This window comes from Sphaerodactylus townsendi, linkage group LG01 (genome assembly GCF_021028975.2).
Source record: "Sphaerodactylus townsendi isolate TG3544 linkage group LG01, MPM_Stown_v2.3, whole genome shotgun sequence".
Classification (NCBI taxonomy): Eukaryota; Metazoa; Chordata; class Lepidosauria; order Squamata; family Sphaerodactylidae; genus Sphaerodactylus; species Sphaerodactylus townsendi.
The window spans coordinates 960,735-982,736 of record NC_059425.1 but is presented as its reverse complement, the minus strand read 5'-3'; the positions used below and the strand labels follow the sequence as shown (position 1 = coordinate 982,736).

General features: G+C 47.0%; 2 protein-coding genes and 1 long non-coding RNA gene across 3 annotated transcripts in view; 2 read left to right on the top strand and 1 right to left on the bottom strand.

The window, feature by feature from the left end:
• The window catches only part of LOC125439661 (keratin-associated protein 5-5-like), a 266,942-nt gene that overhangs the window by 230,387 nt on the left and 14,553 nt on the right, over positions 1–22,002 (bottom strand). The gene's annotated exons all lie outside the window — the stretch shown is intronic.
• LOC125444901 (zinc finger and SCAN domain-containing protein 30-like) overlaps positions 1–22,002 on the top strand; it is a 45,536-nt gene that overhangs the window by 17,777 nt on the left and 5,757 nt on the right. Inside the window, exons 5-8 of the mRNA XM_048517658.1 lie at positions 10,764–10,890; positions 13,528–14,259; positions 15,883–15,956; positions 17,168–17,363. Coding sequence (XP_048373615.1) covers positions 10,764–10,890; positions 13,528–14,259; positions 15,883–15,956; positions 17,168–17,363 — 1,129 coding nt within the window. The remainder of the gene's footprint in view (positions 1–10,763; positions 10,891–13,527; positions 14,260–15,882; positions 15,957–17,167; positions 17,364–22,002) is intronic.
• On the top strand, positions 1,780–6,530 carry LOC125439672. The gene is made up of 4 exons (XR_007245559.1): positions 1,780–1,840; positions 4,914–5,048; positions 5,549–5,634; positions 6,288–6,530. It is a non-coding gene; the product is annotated as an uncharacterized LOC125439672 (long non-coding RNA).

Sequence of the window (22,002 nt, the reverse complement as noted above, 5' to 3'; positions counted from 1 at the left end):
CGCCCCAGCCACTGGCCCCTGAGAGACCCTGCTGTGGATGTGGGGAGGGGAGGATCTGTCTTTAAAATCTGCCCATCCTCCAGCCACCTTCCTCTTTCCCTCTCCTTGACCCACAAGTCCCCTGTCCCCAGAGCCCATCCAGACCTTCCTTCAACCCACCCTGCAAATCTCAGTCCCTGGAAATGAAGGGAAGGGATCCTTGACCCCCCCCCCCCTGCACCTTTTCTGTGGGGTGGCCCTCACTCCCTGTCACAGTCTGGCCTCCTTGTGGTAATGCTTGACATGTCTTCCAGACTGTTTTCCTCTTTTTGTTTTCCTGGCTGTTGTGCTTTGGAGAGTGGGCCCCTGAGGTGCACAACTGGCTGGCATCACTTTCTCTGGGGCAAAGACAGTGTGGGGGGGGGGGGAACCATTGCCTCTGAGTTGGGGGGGCAAAATAACCCCCTCCCACTCTTTGCTCCTTATTTCTTCCTGCAAAATGGCCTTTGGGAAGAGAGAAGGGCAGCCCCATGCCCACTGCCGGGAAAAGTGGGGCGGGGGGGACCCAGGAGAAAGAGGGGGGCAATGTTGGGATTCAGGTTTGCACCACTCTGGCAGAACTGGTTGTTAAAATGGAGCAGCAGTGGCGTAGGAGGTTAAGAGCTTGTGTATGTAATTTGGAGGAACCGGGTTTGATTCCCAGCTCTGCCGCCTGAGCTGTGGAGGCTTATCTGGGCAATTCAGATTAGCCTGTGCACTCCCACACACGCCAGCTGGGTGACCTTGGGGTAGTCACAGCTTCTCGGAGCTCTCTCAGCCCCACCTACCTCTCAGGGTGTTTGTTGTGAGGGGGGAAGGGCAAGGAGATTGTCAGCCCCTTTGAGTCTCCTGCAGGAGAGAAAGGGGGGACATAAATCCAAACTCCTCTTCTTCTGCTTGAAAACAACCAGCTGTTAAATTATTCGAATCCCACCACCGGGGAGTGGGTGGGTGGGGTCCTGGCTGGTGGAGATCAGCAACATAATTCTTAGTATTAGAATTATTACATTTAATAGTGGAGCAGGATCAGAGCAGCTAACAATACAGATAAAATACACTTTATGTAAAATCATAACATCCAAACGATCAACTTCATATAACACAGCACTGAAACAGTTCACCTCCCCCAGGTTTTTTTTTTAAAAAAGAAACAGAGGGAGGGGGCGGCAGGGAGTGGGGCAGCCGGCGTTCCCCCCTCTGGCTGTAGCCTCTCTCCCACACATTACCGGACTCCAGATCCCCTAGAGGCAGATTCAGGGGCTTCACAGTGGGGACCCCCAATTCCCAAGTGGAGAGGAGGGGCTGGCAAATGGAGACCCCCCCCTTCTGGCCCCCCTCCCTGGGAGCTCACCTGTTCTCCCTGGTTGTGGTCCGGGCTGTGTGCCCGTGGTCTGGTGGATCTTGCTCCTAACGTTTCTCTTCTCCCTGCTTGGTGAGGGTCTTCCAGGGAGGAGGGAGGGGCAACATCTCCAATCGCCAGAGGTAACTCAAGGCTGGAGGGAGGGGGGCTGATCTGCCCCCCTCCCCAAATGCACGTGGCCTCCTCTAGCAGTCGCTTCCTCTCAGCTCCTCCTCCCCCCCCCCAAAGCTCCATGTTGCAAAAGGGAGAGGGACAGGAAACCCTCAAGCTTTAACACCACGATGTTTGGGGACTCCTCTCCTCACCTCACCCCTGCACTGGCAGCCTCTGCCCCACTTACAGGAAGGGTAGGCCATGTAGAGCCAGAGAAACCCAGAGAGAGAGCTCTCCAGGGAAGGGCAGGAAGCCATTTCCTTCCTTCTTCCATAACTTGCAGCCCCATCGGCTGCCACCTCCCTCCCAGTGAGTTAGGGGGCTGGGGGGTGCTTGCGTGGGGATTGCGGGGCTGGGAAATGGGGGGTGGGTAGAAGGAGGTCAGAGGAGAGGAAATGGGGGGTGGGTAGAAGGAGGTCAGAGGAGATCCAGAGGAGATCCAGGAGAGCTGCCCCACTGCATAGTCTGGGGAGGGGGCTGTTCTCTCTGATGCCCCTCTTTCCCCCCTCATCTGTGCACAAGGCTAGGGTGGAGGGAGAAACTATCTCCTCCTCCCCTGCATTGCTGAAGGCTCATGGCAGGTGACTGAGATTTTGCAGGGTGGGGTAGGGTAAAGTGTGGGAGGGAAAAGCAGGAGGGTCTGGACCAGTCCTCTTGGCGGGGAGAGAGTTTGGGTGGAGGAAGTGGGGGCTGGATTGGGGAGGGGGGCTGCTTAGGGACAGACTCCCTCATGGCTGTTGTCAGAGATGAGAGGCTGGTTGCAGAGGAGGCAGTCTGTACCTGCTAGCATAGGAAGTGGGGGGAGGATGGGGACCCCCAGACCCTTTATGTCCTCCGGGGCATTCAAGGCCTGTGCAAATGAGGCTCATTAAAGGAGTGGCTGAGTCTGCAGAGGACCCCCATTCATTGGGGATTGCAAATACTAGAGAGCAAAGAGCCGCAAGGGGTTCTCTCCTGGAGGGAAACGAGGCCCCTGGGGCCAAAATCCGCACACTGAGGGCTTGAGGATGGGTGAAATGTAGGGCCAGGATCTGCTAGGCAGGCCCTAAAGGAAAGGGGGAGCGAGCAGTGAAGGAAGAGCTCCCCGCCTTGTCTACATGAGCCACAAGGGAGCTACCTCCTGTTTCCCCTGAAAATAAGACTACTACGAAAATAAGCCCTGGCAGTTATTCTTCAGGGATTTTTTTGGGGATGCTTGAGCCTATAAGAAGCCCTGAAGTTACATATCCCCTCTAAAGTGCAGCTGCTCTGATCCGATGAGGCAAAAATCATGGGGAAAAAATAAGACTACCCCTGAAAATAAGCCCTAATGCATCTTTTGGAACAAAAATTAATATAAGACCCTGTCTTATTTTCAGGGAAGCAGGGTAGGAGCCTCTTGATGCAAAACAAAGAAGCCCCTAAGAAAAGTGGAGCCAAGAATTAAGACCCACAAGAAATGGCTTTTCTAGCCGCTTGAGGCTGGGAAGGGGGCTGGTGGATCAAGGCTGAGGAGGGGGTGCAGATTTGGAGGGACGCAGCCCTTCTACCTCCTCTGTTCCGGGCAGCCTGGCCCCAGCTGGCCTCTCCTTGCATTCACATCAGAATACAACAATGCAGCTGTCTCCTTTGCTTTTGGGGAAATTGATGTGGGAGTGCCCCCCCCTTCCAATCCCCCTCTCGTTTTCCCTGTTTAATTATTGGCTGTCTGCCTTGTGGGCTGCTTTTCTACTATTCTGCATGTGTACAAAGTGGAGGGTCCCTCCAGGCATCTGGAGAAGATGCATCAGAGTTGCAGGACCTCTTCAGGGTCAGAAGTGCCGGGTGCTGGATGGAAGAGGACAGTTCAAGCCCCATCAAGCATGCCCAGGAGACTGGATTTATAAGAACAGGGGTGTCAAACTCCCAGCCCTCCAGATGTTCACAATTCTAATTCCACAGTTGCTTCAGCACAAGCGTGGCTCTGCTGGCAAGGGCTGATGGGAATTATGGATATGGTATCTGGAGACCCAATTGACACCTGTGGATAAGAACATAAGAAAGAGCCTGCTGGACCAGACCAGAGTCCATCTAGTCCAGCACTCTGCTACTCGCAGTGGCCCACCAGGTGCCTTTGGGAGCTCACATGCAGGGTGTGAAAGCAATGGCCTACTGCTGCTGCTTCATACAAGCAAAGACTTGGACTGCAGTCTCCCCTCATCACCCTGGGCCAGATAATCCAGTTTCAGCCCTTCATTGGTAGCTGTGAACATGATATGTAATTTGATAGTGAATCTGGAATGATCCACTGAAAAAAGAGTGAAGATCCATTACATGTGCCTCTGTTGTTTCCTTGTGGGGGTGCCACCAAGCAGCAGAACCATGATTTTTGGGGTCCTGTTTGTGGGTAATGATATAATATTTGGTTTGATGTCAAGTTTGGGGTATCCCAGTGCAAAACCCATGAGGATCCATACTTGGGAACCATGCTTTTGTGCTGTGGTGGATGCCTGATTTTTTCAGGGCACCCTTTGGCTGTGAGCGTGACCTGTGATTTGCTGGTGAATTTTGGGTGTCCTAACACAGAAATTGTAAGGATCTGTGCTTTGGAATTATATTTTTGTACCATCGCAGCATCCTGAGGCAGGGGATTCAGGATTTTTGGGTGCTGCCTGTGGAGTAAGATATGATCCACTATAAGAGTGTGGGCTTTTTGTATGTGTGGTTTTGTATTCTAAAAATCCTGTGATTTAATGAGGATCCACCTAAATTCATCTTCATCTCACTTTTACCCAGTCCCCTTTTGCACCCACCTTCAACTGAGCTGCATTCATTTTCATAATTTTTTGGTCTTAATTCCTTTCCTTAATTCCAAACAGGGTGTGGGTTGGTAGGGGCTTCTTAGGTATACAGAAGAGTTTAGGAATTGAAAGGAAAGGATTTCCCCCACCCTCCCCAAACAATCCCAGCAGTGGGACCTGAGCAAGCTTCTCATTTTCCAGGAGCCATGGAAGGTGGAAACCCCCAGAATATGGTTTAAGGGTGGAGAGAGAAAGAAAGAGGGGGCATGGAAACATTAGGCACCCCCTGACCCTAACTGCCCCCTCCTCCAATCCAGGATATTGTGAGATTTTGAGGGCTCTTCCCCTTGGTCTCCAAATTAGCTCTGCAGTTGAGTTTTTAAGGATCTGTTTCAAAAGACTCTGCCCCCCCCTCCCACACACAACAATGATGCTTGGCAGCAAACACCCTTGCTGCCCTTGTGGCACCCTGAGTCCGGGGGGGGGGGGGGGGGTTCTCCACAGAAGGAAAAAAAAGTCACTGTCTCCCCAGAATTAAAAAGGTACCATCTTCCCAGAATGATTGAAGTGCCTGCACTGCTTGTTCTTTCCTTCATAACACCTCTTGGGTTTTTTTTATAAAGTTGCACATTCAAGGAAACTCCTGAAAAGATAGAACCGACGACAAACCAAGGCAGAGCAGAGCTGCAAGTCTGTTCATCTTAAAAGAACTGGCTTGACGGAAGTCAGAAGGCTGTCCGAAACTGTCACGTGCACTGGTACGAAAATTGTTTCACATGCTTCATTGGTTTTCTATTTGTTTGATTTTATTTTATTCAGTTTGATACCCTGCCCTTTCCTGAATAATGCCAGACTCAGAAGAGCTCACAGACATTAAAATTAAACATCACATATACAGTTATAATAATTTAGCTTCAAACATTAATTTGCTATCAATTATAATAAAGCACAAGAAATTAAAATGGTGACTTGTCAGATATCATAGCCCAAGTCCCTTCACCCCAGTATTACATCAAACTCTTAGGCTCATTCGCTGCATGAAATGATGCGCTGCGACTGCTTTCAATTACTCTTTGGAAATACTTGAATAGCAAAATCCACTTGCAAACAGTTGTGAAAGTGGTTTGAAAACGCATTATTTTGCGTGTGCGGAAGGGGCCTTAATAATGAACTATTGGGATGGGGAAGGGGGGCACTATGTATCTTGTGTATTTATTAAAAAAAAGAATAACAAATTTGAACTTTGTTTACAAAACAGACAACACATCAAGGCGGAGAAGAGTTGCAAGTCTGTTCGTCTTCATAAAACTGGATGGACAGAATTCAGAAAGCAGGCCAGAACTGGTAGGTATTCATCATCATTTCACATACTTCACTGCTTTTCTATACACCGTGACTTATAAGAAAGAACAGATATATTTGAAGTTTTTTTATTTTTATTTTCATGAATGTAAGTGTCAAAAAGTGGAATCACACAGTGAAAGACATTAAATCCCTCAGTTCTTTCCTTAGAATATATGTGTGTGTGTGTATGTATGTATGTATGTTTATATATGTGTGTGTGTGTGTGTATTTTATGTATTGCATTATTGTCATTGTTGATATTTGGGTAACTGAATATAGTGTTTTTTATCAATTCTATTTTTATGTTTTTATTGCTGTTCTTTGAGAAAGGCAGAGTAATTTTTCTTTACATATGTGCCTTTAAAACACCCCAAATCCCTTTCCTCCATTGATTTTGATTGGACGACTGCTCATCTGAATGTTCAGACAGCAACCGCTCTGGTAATGGAGGCAGGGGACAGTGCGAATCGTGCCACTGATGGCTCTCCAGCAGTCAGTTAGTTAAAATGGTTGGCAGTTGGTGGCGGTTTGTAGTACCGTGAAATATTACAAGCCACACTTTTGTTCTTATCCACCATGTGTCATCATTCCTTTTTGTTTTCCTTCTGACCCATTGATATCTGCCTCCTACCTACCCACCCCCACCCTCACAGAAAGAAGCCTGTCTTCATACCCACGTAAGGAAAGGAATCTTTTCACAGTCAGAGGAGACCCAATAGAAGAAGAAGATGGAAGAGCACAACCTAGGAGGACCTGGACTTGGAAAGAGATCAAGGAAAGAGCCCAATCCCATCCAAGCTGGGAGTGTTGTTGCATTCTGGAAGAGAGCTGTGCCAGAGGTCTGGGAGACCTTGAATTCAGAAGTACTTTGCCATTAAGCTTCCAGACAGTTCCCGTTACCGGCCCGAGGGCCCCGAGATTTTTTAGCCAACTCCATGGACTTGCAGTCACTGGCTGAAGCCAGAACCTCAGCAGCAGATCCTGGACCTGGTGATCCTGGAGAAGTTCCTGACTGTCACACCTCCAGAGAAATGCAGCGCTGGGTCAGAAGATGTGGGCGGAGACCAGTTCTAAGCGGTGGCCCTGGCTGAGGTTTCCTCCTGAGTCAGGCAGAGAAGAAGGCAGAGCAGAACAATTCGAGGCTAAAATCTTTCAGGTGTGTATAAATTCAAGCTAGAATATTTGACCTTCTCCTAAGGCTTCCCTGCCTGATATTTGTCCAAGATGTTATAATTTGAATGGGAGATTGAAGAAGTTGCGTCAGCAGCCTCTTTTTCTGGGGAATTTCTTATTCCTCCAGCTAGATCACCAGTATTGAAAGAAAACCCTCCCAGGTCTACTTAAAGAAAGATGCAGAATCTGGGAGCGGGGCAGAATCCATTCCTTGGTCTGGTGGCTAAGAGCGGAGGACTCTACTGTGGAGAACTGGGTTTAATTCTGCACTCCTCCACATGGGCAGTGGACTTCAGTGTGGTGAACCAGGTTTGTTTGCCTGCTCCTCCGCATGAAGCCTGCTGGGTGTCTTGTGGTTAATCACAGCTCTCTCCAAATTCTCTGAGCCCCACCCACCTCTGTTATGGGGAGAAAAAGGGGAGGAGTTTGTCAGCCACTTTGATACTCTTTTAGGTCAAGAAAAGCGTGGTATAAATCAAAACCCTTCTACTTCTTCTCTTACCTGTGGCTGTTGCTGCTGTTTCAGAGGTTAGGTCTATCCACAAAGATGGAAGCTACATTGGAAAGAGCTCCATTGGAGGAAGGGCAGCTGGGTCAGGCCCTGGAATGTCCCCAGGATGCCCTCTCACATGGTAAGGACTCACTCTGACATGATGGGGTTGGGGCGCAGTAAATTGATGGAGTGGAGACACTGGTCAGGAGAAAAATGGCAGCCTTCATCCAAATTAGCAGTAGTTCAATGTTCAGTAGTTGGGATCTCCGTAAAAGTGGACTAGAGAGTTCATGGAGGCAGCTCCTCACATTGATGACAATATTCACATCCCTCCTTCCTTCATAGGCAGACAAATCTCAGCTGAGTTTTTCAGTCTTGTGAATAAACAAAGTCTGCGTGTTCTGGTCAGCACAGCTCTAAGGACTGTGGGCGAATGGGTTTTGTGCTCATGCTTTTGAGGCCATTTGACTAGGCACTGTAGGAAATAGAGCCCTGGAGGAGGGATGCTAGACTGGGGGCGAGCAGGGCTTGAAGTGGGTGTGATACCATGTTGATGTTTCCTGTGGCCAAAGACTCAGATGTGACATCACTGGATCAGCAGATGCTATGGACACTCGTTGAATTTACCCTCTGTTTCTGCATGTACTTAATTGAAGTCTGGTTTTTTTAACCTGGTGTGATAGCGACGTGCCAGATGATTTCATTTCTGCCTCCCTGCTTTTCTTCCACCAGCCTGGATTCAAGGGCCCAGCCAGTGTCAGTGGCATCTATAGTCCCCGAAGGCTGAGTCCCCTTGCTGAGCGTACACAGGGCAAGTTTTCACAGCCCCGGGAACCTGGGGTGCAGGAAGCATGATGGACACCACCAAATAGAATAGGAAGTGGAGGCTGATACTCTTTCTTCCCTTTTCCCTCCCTACTTGGAGCAGTGAAGAAGCAGTGTTGATCTGTTATTCTGTTTGTGGAGGTGTAGAAACAGCTCACTGCACCTCCAGGCCAGGTATGGGGAAGTGAGCAAAGGACAGCGGGGTCCCCGATCCTTCCTCAAGGGGACTTTCTCCAGCAGTTGGTGCTGAGAGGCCCAGGCAAGAGGCTCTGAACGCCACTCCTTTTGCACCCTGAACCCTCATAAGAACATAAGAACTAGCCTGCTGGATCAGACCAGAGTCCATCTAGTCCAGCACTCTGCTACTCGCTGTGGCCCACCAGGTGCCTTTGGGAGCTCACATGCAGGATGTGAAAGCAATGGCTTTCTGCTGCTGCTGCTAAGGCAGCTGGTCTGCTAAGGCATTTGCAATCTGAGATCAAGGAGGATCAAGATTGATAGCCATAAATCGACTTCTCCTCCATAAATCTGTCCAAGCCTGGTCTGCTAAGGCATTTGCAATCTGAGATCAAGGAGGATCAAGATTGATAGCCATAAATCGACTTCTCCTCCATAAATCTGTCCAAGCCCTTTTTAAAGCTATCCAGGTTAGTGGCCATCACCACCTCCTGTGGCAGCATATTCCAAACACCAATCCCACGTTGCGTGAAGAAGTGTTTCCTTTTATTAGTCCTCATTCTTCCCCCCAGCATTTTCAATGCCCTAGTTCTAGTATTTGGCCCAGAAGAAAAATTCTCTCTGTCAACATTTCTACCCATGCATAATTTATAGACTCCAATCCTTATCCCCTCAGCCCGTCCTCTCCAAACTAAAGTCCCAAATGCTGCAGCCTCTCCTCATAAGGAAGGTGCTCCAATCTTTCAATCATCCCGTTGCCCTTCTCTGCACTTTTCTATCTCTTGATATCCTTTTTTTTGAGATGTGTGACCAGGAGACTGAACACAGTACTCCAAGTGAGTCACACCCGCGGCTTTATATAGGGGCATGACAATCTTGCAGTTTTTTTTATTATCAACTCCTTTCTAATTATCCCCAGCATAGAGTTTGCCTTTTTTCACAGCTGCCATGCATTGAGTTGACATTCCATGGAACTATCAACTAAGGCGCCCAAATCCCTTTCCTGGTCTGTTGATAGCACTGACCCTTGTAACTATTATGTGAAGTTTGAATTTTTGCCCTATGTCACTTTGCATTTTGCTACATTGAACTGCATTTGCCATTCTTAGCCCAATCACCCTAATTTATCAAGGTCCTCTTGGAGCTCTTCACAATCCTTTGTGGATTTCTGCTTCCCTACATAATTTGGTAGCATCTGCAAGCTTGGCCTACAGCTACCCACCCCTGCTTCCAGGTCATTTATGGAATAGGTTAAAGAGCACTGGTCCCCAAGCGGATCCTTGGGGGGACACCCTCCCTACATCTCTCCATTGTAGGGCACATTTACACCCCTCTTTGTTTCCCTGTTCCTCAACCAGTTTTAATCCATAGGGAGGACTTCCCCTCTTAATCCTTCATTGCTGGGAGTTTTCTCAACAGTCTCTGGTAGAACTTTGTCAAAAGCCTTTTAAAATCCATTAGACCAGGGGTCCCCAAACTCTGACCGGGGGGGGGGGGGGCCAAATCAGGCCCAGTAGACATTTCATCAGCCCGTGGGCAGAGGCGGATCTCCTTCTATCTCCTTTCCCCAGGTTTACAAACCTTGGCATTAGGCGGTGACTGCTCATTCCAAGGCGGGGGACTCATACCAATGCAGCAGGGGAGAAAGAAGGCAGAGCTGCCTTTCTCCTCCCTCCCCTTGCGCGTGGTATGGTCCCCTTCGGCGTAGGAATGAGCAGCGGTCGCTTGAGGCTGTTTGTAAACCTGGGGGTCGGGGTGCAAAACTCCAGGCGGCCCCTGGAGCTTGGCACCCCGATCCGCAGGTTTACAAACAGCCTCAAGCGCGGGCGACTTGCTGCTCATTCCAAGCGGCCGGAGGGGACCGTACCAATGCGGCAAAGGGAAGAGAGAGAAAGGCGGCGGAGCTTCAGGGCCGGATTGGAAGGGGACCGCGGGGGTGGGGGGCTCAGCCAGGGGCAGGTCGAGGGCGGATGGATGGCGCCCCCCCCCGCAGGCAGCACTTGGTCCGGCCCCCGGCTGGGCTCTGGCCATGCGTGAACTGGCCCCCTGTTTAAAAAGTTTGGGGACCCCTGAAGTAGACAATGTCCACTGGTTCCCCCTTATCCACATGCCTGTTTACACCCTCAAAGAACTCTAGTAAGTTTGTAAGACAGGACTTGCCTCTGCAAAAGCCATGCTGACTCTTCCTCAGCAGGTCTTGCTTTTCTACATGTTTAATAATTTTATCTTTAATGATAGATTCTACTAATTTACCAGGAACAGATGTCAAACTGACTGGCCTGTAATTTCCTGGGTCCCCCCTAGACCCTTTCTTAAAGATTGGTGTGACATTGGCCATCTTCCAGTCTTCAGGGATGGAGGCAGATTTCAGGGATAAGTTGCACATCCCAAAATGTCCCCTTCCAGCACATCATCTCTGCCTGACATGACCTCTGAAGATTGTATCTGCCTTTTCTTTCAGTCTCTGGTGTCTTTTGAGGAGGTGGCCATCTCTTTCACCGAGGCAGAGTTGGCACTGCTAGATCCAGACCAAAGAGTGCTTTATGAAGACGTCATGCTGGAGAACTATGGGAGCGTGGCTTCTCTGGGTAAGGAACTTTCACAGATGCCAGAATCACACATTTCTGCCTTTGGGATTTTGCATGGGTCAAAATCTTGAACAGTAAAATGTTGCGTTGAGGCCCATTCCACTATTTGCTCCCTTGTGGAAATCTCAACATGGCAGGATGGCAGCATAAACGAGATTCAGCATGCGTAGGTAGAGCGACTCGAGCTACCTGGTTTGTCCATGTCAGCTTAGTCCAGTGATGTGGCCATCACCCAAACCGCAGAGAGATTTTCTGGGTGAGGCCAATGCAGAACTGAGAGGCCCTCAGGAAGACTCTGGAAGGGGCCACATCCTAATTTCTCAGTTGTCAAACCTTAGAAGACACTTGCCCTCCACAGTGATCCCCTCTGTGATCTGAAGAATCAGTGTGGTGTAATATGTGAGATGGACTCTGCTCTGGAGAAAAAGAATTTGTTTCTCCGCTCCTACACATAGTTTTCTAGGTGACCTTGAACTATTCGCTCAGAACTCTCAACCCCACTTTCCTCACAAAGTATCTGCTGTGGAGAAGGGAAGGTGAGTGCAAATTGTTTTGATACTCCTTAAAGGTAGAGAAAAAGGGGGATATACAAACCCACTCTTCTTCTTAGACTGGTTGGGATTGTGGCCTTTGATCTTGCCCAGGTTTCCATTCTTCCTATCGTATACCCTTGACCGAAGAATGGTATACTCCTTCTATCTGGGATGGTCGTCCTCTTCCACCGAGTGTGCAGCTTCGGGAGGGATGCACATGGAGCGGTGAGGGCAGTAGGGGACACCCGCCTAGCCAGCCAGATCAGCCGAATCAACCCTGGCGATCAATGGGGTGACAGATGTCGCAGCCAGATCGCCCTCACATCCTGGGGAAAAAATCCTCTTCCTTGGAGTTCATTCCTTGCCTATGTTGGAACCATCCCTTTCTCTCTGTGTGTGCCAAAGGGGACGGGAATGTATGAGAGACTTTGGTGGAGACAGACAAAATCCTTACGTCCGAAGAGAAGCTGAAGAGTTTTTCAAGAGGCTTCCAAGAAAGTGTTTCCTTGCCAGATGAGCGGGCTAGAGTTGAGGTTCCTTCAAAGTTCTGAGAAGGGAATGATCATGGAATAGCCCTGGAGGATTTCTGCTTCACTCCTTCACAGGTCTTCATTTGGCGGAATCAGAAAGCCATCTGGAAAAGGAGGGAGGATGTCCTTCTGTGGCCTGAAATCTGGGATGCTCTGAAGCTCCTTCTGGCTCTGAGCTTAGCTTTGGCTCTGCAGGGGCTGCTTTATCCTTCAATATGGGATACTCCAGGGAAAAGTGGGAGCATACTTAAGAAAAGCCAAGCTGGAAGAGACGAATGGCCCTTTCCTATAGCAGTCACCTAAATGCCTTCAGGGCTCATCAGCCTTCCCCACAAACCACGGATGTCTATACTTGAAGTGTTGGGTTTACTCGTGAAATACTGACTCCAAATCCCATGAGCAAATGCTGGAAACCAGCTCTTCATGGTAATCTTCACAACTGCAATGAACCTCTCTGTATAGTTGCAGGACTAGAGATCATGGTAACTTCTCATGGAGAGCCAGTGTGATAAAGTGGTTAAGAGCAGTGGAGTCCCATCTGGAGAGCACGGTTCAAGTCCTTGCTCCTCTACATGAAGCCTGCTGGGTGACCTTTGGCTTGTCACAGTTGTTGCAGAACTCTCAGTTCCACCTCCCTCACAAGGTGCCTGTTGTGGGGAGAGAATGGAATGTCATTTATAATCCACTTTCAGGCTCTTTAGGGTAGAGAAAAGTGGGACATAAAAGCCTTCTCTTCTCTTTAACCATAAATAGCAGAGACTCAAGAGAGCTGCATTACAAGTCAAATGTAAGTGGTAGGGGAATGATGGCTTGCCATTTCCTCTCTTTAAAGTCAAGGGATAGACAGAATATAAAACCTACTGACCTGCAGAGCCTGACAGAATAAGGTGGGACAGGAGCTCAGTTGCGGGGAAGAACATCTGATCAAGAAAACGGTGACCTGTTAATAAGCAGTGTCTGATGGGTGGCATGGCTCATGTGCTAACTGGACCTCTTTCTTCCAGCCGCACATATAGATAGTTGGGGAAAACCAGGGGTTCTGTGTGGAAAAAGACAAGGATGATGTTTATCAAGGAAAAGTTGAGGATGGAGACCGATCACCGATGCAGGAGGGAAGCCATACAGACAAGACAGCAGATAAGCCCGTTCTGTCCCAAGGAGGGATGCTTATGTGAAAGTCCACTCCAAGGAGTAAGATCGACCGAAACAAGAAGGAATGTGTGTCTTTGTGCTAACCAGAGAATCTGCTCCAGGGAAAACAAAAATGGAAATCTGGCCTTGGGAAAGACATTCAGTAAGAAAATCACTCTTATTTCAAGGCAAATTCCCTTAGGAGAGAAATTGTACGACTGCCTGAAGTGCGGGAAGACCTCCTGTCAGAAATCAGACATTTCATCTCATCAAACGCAGTCAGGTGAGGGGGTGTTTAAACCAAGCTTTTCCAATGCATCTGGCTTAAATGGCCTTTTAAAGTGTATAATAATGTAGTGAAACATTTGCGTTTGAATGGAACTTCTAGGGAAGATCAGATTTCTTTGTGTGGATTCTAACAGGATTTCTTTTTTTTATTCTAGCAGGGGATGAGCAGTGGAATGAGAGTGATGGGGCTGTGCTAAATAAAGTTCAGAAGGAAGATTTAGAAGTAATCTTCAGGAATCGAGGTGGACCTAATAAGCAGAAAGGAAGTCACATGACTGAAAGTAGGGATAAACCTATTTCATGCCAACAGCAGGATTTCAGTGAATTAGTCCAAACAGCAGAGGCAGCATATAAGTGCTTGGAATGTGGGATGACTTTCTCTGATCAAAGCCAATATGAGATCCATCTGCAAATGCACAGTGGAATGAAGACCCATCAAAGCTTGGAGTTTGGAAAGAATTATGTTCACAGAACAGAGCTACCTGGCCATCAAAGAATAAATAAAGGAGAGAAATCTTATAGCTGCAAAGACTGTTGCAGGTGCTACTCACAAAAATCAGATCTTTCTCCTAACCACTGTGGGACTAATTCAGGAGAGAATCCATTAATTCTCACAAAGAGTAGAAAGGCCTTCTCTGGTATCAGAAAGGGTAATGTACAGCTTGCAAAGCACAGTACAACAACGGCACATCCATGTATTTGGTGTGGAAAATTCTTCACCTTCAGATCAAAGCTCCTGGTGCACCAAAGAACTCACACAAAGGAGAGACCTTTTGAATGCTCAGAATGTGGAAAGAGATTCGGTTTGAGTAGCAATCTTCAACAGCATCGAAGAACTCACACAAAAGAGAGAAGTTTTGAATGCTCAGAGTGTGGAAAGAGATTCAGTCGGAATTATGTTCTTCAACTGCATCAAAGAACTCACACACAGGAAAGACCTTTTGAATGCTCAGAGTGTGGAAAGAGGTTCAGTCGGAGTTTCAATCTTCAACAGCATCGAAGAACTCACACAGGGGAGAGACCTTTTGAATGTTCAGAGTGTGGAAAGAGGTTCAGTCATAGTGTCACTCTTCAACAGCATCAAAGAACACACACAAAAGTGAGACCTTTTGAATGCTCAGAGTGTGGAAAGAGATTCAGTCAGTGTGTTGCTCTTCAACGGCATCAGAGAACTCACACAGGGGAGAGACCTTTTGAATGCTCAGAGTGTGGAAAGAGATTCAGTCGGGATGATGCTCTTCAACAGCATCAAAGAACTCACACAGGGGAGAAACCTTTTGAATGCTCAGAGTGTGGAAAGAGATTCAGTCGGAATTATGTTCTTCAACTGCATCAAAGAACTCACACAAAGGAGAGACCTTTTGAATGCTCAGAGTGTGGAAAGAGGTTCAGTCGGATTGGCCAACTTCAAGAGCATCAAAGAACTCACACAGGGGAGAGACCTTTTTAGTACTCGGTGTAAGGCCCCTGTGTGCTCTGAGATGAGGCATCCCAATTTGGTCCCCTTCTTCTCATAGTAGTTTGGAGGCCACCCCCTGGATAGCAGAAAGTGATTTTTTTATGCTCATTGTGTGGAAAGAGATTCATTCTGCTTGGCTAGTTGTCTTGTTCTTTTTGTGGTGTTTTCTGCTTCATCCCTCTGATTCTTAAATGATTTCTCCTTATTCCTATGTGCACGTCGCTGGAATGCTGCATTGAGGCTGTTTATTGTTTTTCTGTAATCTTTTGCTTCGTTTTTCACTGTATCAATTAGTTTTCTCACTCATCCATCAAGGTTTTTAATTTCATTTTGCTACATAGAAAGCCTGTCTACAATTCAGGAGCTTAATTGAAGACCACCCACCTCTTTTCTTTCTGCCTTTTCCCAGCCATTCTGGGGCTTATCAGTTATTTTTTTTCTAGAATTGTGTCACAGCCCCAGCCTTGCTCAAAGACAGGAATGAGTACTTTAAGAGAATTCTTGTTTAATGGATGGCAAGCCCTGGAAAGCTAATAAATTTATTGTTTGAATGTTTGGATTGTTACGAGCCACAGATTATATGTTTTCTGCAGAAATTTGTCAGGCCCCTCTACCCCATTACTCAGGCAAGACAAAGAATTCCCAGAGAAGGAGGAAGGATGGGAGGAAATGAGGAGGAAAGCAAAGGCTATTTTACCCAGACATACCCATTCCGAAAAGGAGATAACATTCTTGACTTGATAACTCTCTAAGGCGGAACGCTTGAGAATGGCTCCTTAAAAAACAATATGGCACTCCGCATGGGCCCAGAAAGTTGGGTTGGGTGAGAACTTCTATCTAACACTGTTTTGGGCATGAACGTCGCATGGTTCCTGCCCCTAACACGACTCCAAAGCGCCCTTAACCCGCGCCATCAGCCTCGGAGCAGGTTATATGGGATTCTCTCAATGAGTAATTCTTTTGTTTTATGGAAGCTGTCTGCCACTTTTAAACAGAAGAATTGCTCATTGAGCGTTTCTCGTATAGCCCCCTCCCCGGCTCCCATTTGCAGAGGCACTGGGGGAAAGGGGCCGTCCCATGGCCCAGGGGGTCATTCCTGCCTACCTACGAAGCTGCACTTCTCAGGCAAGCAGGAAAGAGGAGGGAGGGGGGAAGGGAACATCAGATGCGCCTCCACACGAAGGTGCATCTGTGGTTCCCAGCAGCTGCGAGACCACTTGCACAAGAGCGTGTGTGCGGTCTCGGGGATCCACCAGAATCAAGTATCCCAGTGTGATCCCACCCCACCGGCCCGTGTGGAACGGGCCTGAGCTAAACTAGCGAGGGTTATGACTAAATGCAAGTCATATCTCTTGAGGCTGTGCAAAATATATCTTGGCTGCAGTGAAAATTCCTGTTCCCCCTACAATCAGCAGGGAACCACGGGTAGAATTAACCAAATCCCCCAATGTCCCAGCAGTGGTTCAGCTAGTTACAAAATCTTATGCGTGAATATCCTTTAACAGCAGAGGGATATGTGAGTTTTGGGAGATATTTTATGGTCTTCTATGACTCTAGTTGCCTTAATCCACTAGATTACCTCTGTGATCTCTTAGGGACATGGTTGATAAGTTGGTGTTTCTGATCTTCCGGCTTCAGACACCCCATTCCCTCAATACTTTTCCACAATGTTCTGCTCCTGATGTAGCTTTTGTGCCAATTCTGAGTTGCTTGATTCCCCCCAAACTTGCAGGCATGCAGGCAGCTCCTGGGACAGCCCAGATGGTTTGCTTTTGAGGGGACCTTCCAATTATAGTAGCAGGGGTCTTCCAACAGTCCTGAGGCCCCCAAAAGTTGTCTAAAAATCAGGGGTTACCAGGATGATCCAGGACTGGCAGGTCCATTGTACAACCTACTGATGAGCCCGCTGGGCATAGCCCTTCTTTTTTGTATATGGGAAGATTAAAATCTTTTAATTTCATCAATTTCATCACCATCCCCCTTTTGTCTTGCCATCATGATCGAGGGGAGGATTGGAGATTTTGGCTCCAAAAGTTTCCTTGCGTGTGTTGGTGCTTTGTTTAAGGAAATAGTAATGGACTTCCTCAGCCCATCCGATCCTTATCAAACCTGGCAGAGACTGTTTTGTGTTTTGGGAATGATTTCACTTTTGGGGATAACCAATAGTGGAGGGGATTGTGAGTGGAAAGGCAGTGGTGGGACATTAGGATTTTTTAAAAAAAATGGAATTGGAGTTGACTTTGTAGGGAGCTGGTGAGATCTCTCTCTCTTTCTGACTTCAGGCAGCGGCTAGACAAAAACATTTTAGGGTTGCTGCAGGGTGATCCTGCATTCAGCAAGAGGTTGAACTACAAGGCTACATGCTGGTGTTGAACCACTGCAGCATGGACTGGAATAGCACGAGCCAAGGCAGCATGAGACTGTGCACAGACCCCCAACGGGGTAGCTACATGTGGAGCACCAAGGTTGGGAGGAGGAGGATGGGACAGCGCAAGATGGAGGAACGCTGGGAGACATTTTGGGAAGATGGAGGTGCGTCTGGAATTACAAGATGAAAGGATATGAAACATCAGTGTTAATGTTGCAAGGCTGAGCATTTCTCCCAGGAAGTAAACTGAATTAATCCCAGTAACATTTGCGAGTAAACCAGAGGGTGAGATATTCCATTCATTTATTTTTCCTTGAGTAAGTACATCTAACCTAAGCTTTTAAACTGAACTCTGGGCTTTTTTTTCCAGAGTGAGAAATGCAAAATATTGCCCAGTTGATTTAAAAGAAACTATGCTGTCAGGTTGGAAGGAAGAAAAAAACTGAGAAACATTTTACTTGCCCCTAAATTTAACTTTGAGGGAGCTCCAGATTGGTCTGTTAGTCTCTATCCTTACAGTCCTACCATTTATGCATTTTAAAAAGATGATTGACAGCATGTTGGCAATCCCTGCAACAATTTGTTAAAGCAGAAGGTGGTTAAACAGGACTGGCAGAGGTTGGAAGCCGAGCTTCAGTGCCTTGCAGGGCTTGTCTGAAGTGGAATTCAAGAATTAAATTATGCAATAGCCACAATGCAAGAGAAAAAAGTATCCAAATATTCCCAAGATTACGGATAGAATTTAACATTTAGCTAGGGTTGTCAAATTCAGGCACAAAAATTCTGGAAGATTTGGGTGGGAGACAATGGGGAAGGCTGGGTTAGGGGTAGAAAGTGGCATCATTGGGTAGAATGCCAAAGAATCCACACTCCAAAGCATTGGATGGAACCAGTTCCAGCTGTTTGAAACCCTGGGTGTTTTTTTAAAAGCTCCTATGCAACTATCTCATGTGGAATGTAGGTTGTTTTGACCCTAGTAAGGCAGTCCTTTGAGCAGAAGGTAGGATTGGAGAGGTGCCATCACACCTTCCCCCCCTTAAGGAACTGGAGAGGGGAGGAAAGGGACAGGTTGATGAAGTGATTTGGGAATAATGGTGTTTGTAATATTAGCTATGCTTAGTTCTGGCAATAGAAGTCTTAAATGCTCATTTCCTGATGCTGCTTCATAATAAATAAATCAACGGGAACCCGAGTCTTGTTACTGAACAATCCAGAGTGCGACACCAGCAGACTCACTAATGTGCCAAAAACAACCCCCAAGATGTGCAGGCATCCTTCTTTGGCCCTTACGGTTTCTTAATTTCAACTGCACCTGGAAGGCATCTCTCAATGTTTGCAAGGGGTCTGGGCAGTTGAAGGATCCTGCCTCTGCAGGATTTTGTCCCTTTTTAACCAACAATTTCTTGAGTTTGTGCAGAGTGGACCCTTGCTTAAACCTACTGTTGAAAAACTGTACTGGGTGGGATGGAATTTTCCTGGACAAGGAGGGTCTATGCCTCGGTGTATCTGTTCAACTCACAAGCCCTTAACAACACTACACCCCACCATCAGGATTCCTCCTGACTGTGGCCTAGACAGGGAATCTGTCTCAGGGACAGGGAAATATTTAAAACCTTGCAATGTAGTAGCTGATAGATTGGCTCAGAGGGTCGGGGGGGAGGAAGAATACTCAAGAACTTACAACCATTCTCTGTTGGTACTTTCGAGTGGCAGGGGAAAGAGGGTTAGCAACCATAGCGGGTTATAAATCCTGACATAAAAAGCTAACTTTTCAGAGGAGAGGGGTGCCTTGCTCTGCAGTCCAGGATAATTTGCTAACCCTAAAGCATATTTGTCACCACTCCCTGTGCACAAGAGCCCCTTCTCATGACACTGTGCCCTGAGGAATCTACATTGGTCACAGGAAGCCCCATCACACCTACCAAGAGGTCCCTACACTTACGCATACTTCCCTAATTCCCTGCCAATGGCAAGGTTATTTGCCAGCACTACTTTATTGCATTCTTTGTCAATTCATGGCTGTTTCAAGACATATGACCAGAATGGCTACAGCTGAGGGCAGTGTGTTCCAGGAGGTGAAAGAAAACTACCCCCAAAAGAGTCACTTCTAACCACCAAGCATAAGCGGGCGGGGGGGGGGGCACCTATTTCTCACTCTCCAGTTTCTTGGTGTCAGAACCTCATTGAACCAGGCAATTGAAACAGTTGTCGATGAACAATGATTTCTTTATTGCAGGTAAGTTAAGGTCCTGAACAGTGCTGGCCCAGCCGAGACATGTCTATGTTAAAGCAATCAGTGTGCCCATCCCCCCGTCCACCATACAATTCCACAGCTGTACTACAGACCAAAGTATGTGGCCTTCACTAGCTTAGCAGAGGAGAGATAAGCAGTCAGGAAGCAGCAGAAGAACAGTTTCACACAGCAGATTCACACAGAACAGAGGTCCCATCCCCCAGTTCTCAAGCCAGCCCTACACTTGGGGAGTTTCCTCCATGTGGATACCACATAATTTCATGTATCCATGTTATTGAGAACTACAGGGTGATGCTTGCTTGATCCACCAGCTCTGTTTTCAGGGATGGTCTATCTGTTCCCTTTTAAGGGAATTATGTGGGAACACTTGCTGTAGGAGAGGCAGGTAGGTGATCTCCACCAGTGTATGTTGTACCTGTGTCCCAAAGAAATTCACTCAAAATCAGATTTTACAAGGAAGAAGGCTCAGATTTTATTAAGGGATTAAAATAATGAAAATATTCTCCCAAGTGGAGTGATCAGTCTCCTACCATGTCTCCTGTCCAAGATGTGGGATACTTTATTCACTTGCTGTGGTTGTATTTTCTCACCTGCTGTTCTTTGCTTCCTGATCAAATCTTTACCAGCTCATCTGTTGTAATTTGATCAGTAGGGTGGAATGTAGATTGTTTTGATCCTGAGGGAGGCCGCATCATCTCTTGACAATGGTACTGGAGGGGTGCCATTCCCTCCTCGGGAACTGTTATGTCAGGTGGGGCATGACATGGAGTACAATGGACTGGGCTGGAGCAAGGGGGAACTGCGCCCGGGGCATGTGTGCACCCTGCGCCCCTGCCATGCCCCGCCCCCACCATGCCCCGCCTCACACTGGCATGCCCCACCCCACACTGACGCGTGTCTGGTGTGTGTCCCCCTTGCCCTCTTGGCGCTACACCACTGATAATGCAGGGGCATATTCAACTTAAAAAAACCCACAACAATATGTATCTGTAATACATTTCTGGAGAGGGAGTGAAGCATAGGCTCCTTCTGCACATGCAGAGTAATGCACTTTCAAACTGTTTTCAATGTTTTTCAATGCTCTTTGAATGTTTTTCAATGCTCTTTGAAGCTGTGTGGAATAGCAAAATCCACTTGCAAAAAGTTGTGAAAGTGGTTTGAAAACGCATTATTCTGCGTGTGTGGAAGGGGCCTTAGTGACAAAGTATACATATGCTTTGCATGCAGAAGGTAAAAAGAGGCAGTAGACCATTTGATAGGGTGCAAACAAAACATGTATGGAAGGAAGGTAGGAGGCAGGCAGAGAAGCAATCAAGTCTGTCCCTGAGCAGTGAATTGCTCCAGTGGTTCCCAACCGTTTTTTTCAATTGCCTACCTGCTGAAATTGTACCCCAGTATTAGCAAAGTGTTTGTAATTAATACAGTTGCTGTTACTTCAAATTTATATGTTGTACCTGTAAATAAATGTCCCAATAATGGGATTAAAAGCAATGGAATAATAAGATGAATAAACAGTGCATATTTGTTTACACTCAAAACTTAAAAGATAAAATGAACCAAAGTTGATACTTAACATTAATACTACACTATATATACATTATATAGAGCCCTTCGGGGATCGGGCGGTATATAAATTGAATAAATAAATAAAAATAAAAATAAATTATTTTTGCATTTAAGCAATTTACAGACTTGGTGAATATTAAACATACTTCCTCCACATAACATGTTTCCAGTAGCAGACCAGGTGCTCGGGAGCAGCAGCAGCAGCAGCAGAAGGCCATTGCTTTCACCTCCTGCATGTGAGCTCCCAAAGGCACCTGGTGGGCCACTGCGAGTAGCAGAGTGCTGGACTAGATGGACTCTGGTCTGATCCAGCAGGCGAGTTCTTATGTTCTTATGTTCAGTACTTGATGAAAAAAAGTCCAGTTTCCCTGAAAATGCTTTTATGGATAATTAAAAACCCCATTGAACTATGAGAAGAAGAAAACTAGGAAGGAATTTTGGGGATAGTATTAGTAAAGATGTATTTTGGGGATAGTATTAGTAAAGATGTACAAGTGTACTTTGGCACATAACTGCAAGCAAACACCACTGACTCTCGGTCCCCTCTAATAAGAGAAGTGATTCCGTGTGAAGGCATGAATGGAACCCAATTTTTTCCCATAGGTTCAAATCGCTTCCTGATTGTGTAAATGTCACACATTCAAGTGGGAAAATAGCAAACGGATTCATTATAATGATTGCAACTTGTTATAAATATGTTGTGTAAAATCCACCATTGGGTTATGGATCCCACTCATTCAGGGACAGGGGAGGTATGGACCAATGAGATGGTATCTTACAGGAAGATGGAGGTACAGACAAGTTTGGTCCTTTTCCAATCTTCATCATATCCCATGGTATGTTGTTAGTGAGAATAGGAACATATACCCATCTCTGACAGTGCTGTTGAGCAATGCCAGGTCTTCAAAAGAATAAGATGAGGATCCTTCAAGGCAGCTTTGCAGAATACAAAGTAGACTTGGCCAGTATGACCAAGACCTGGG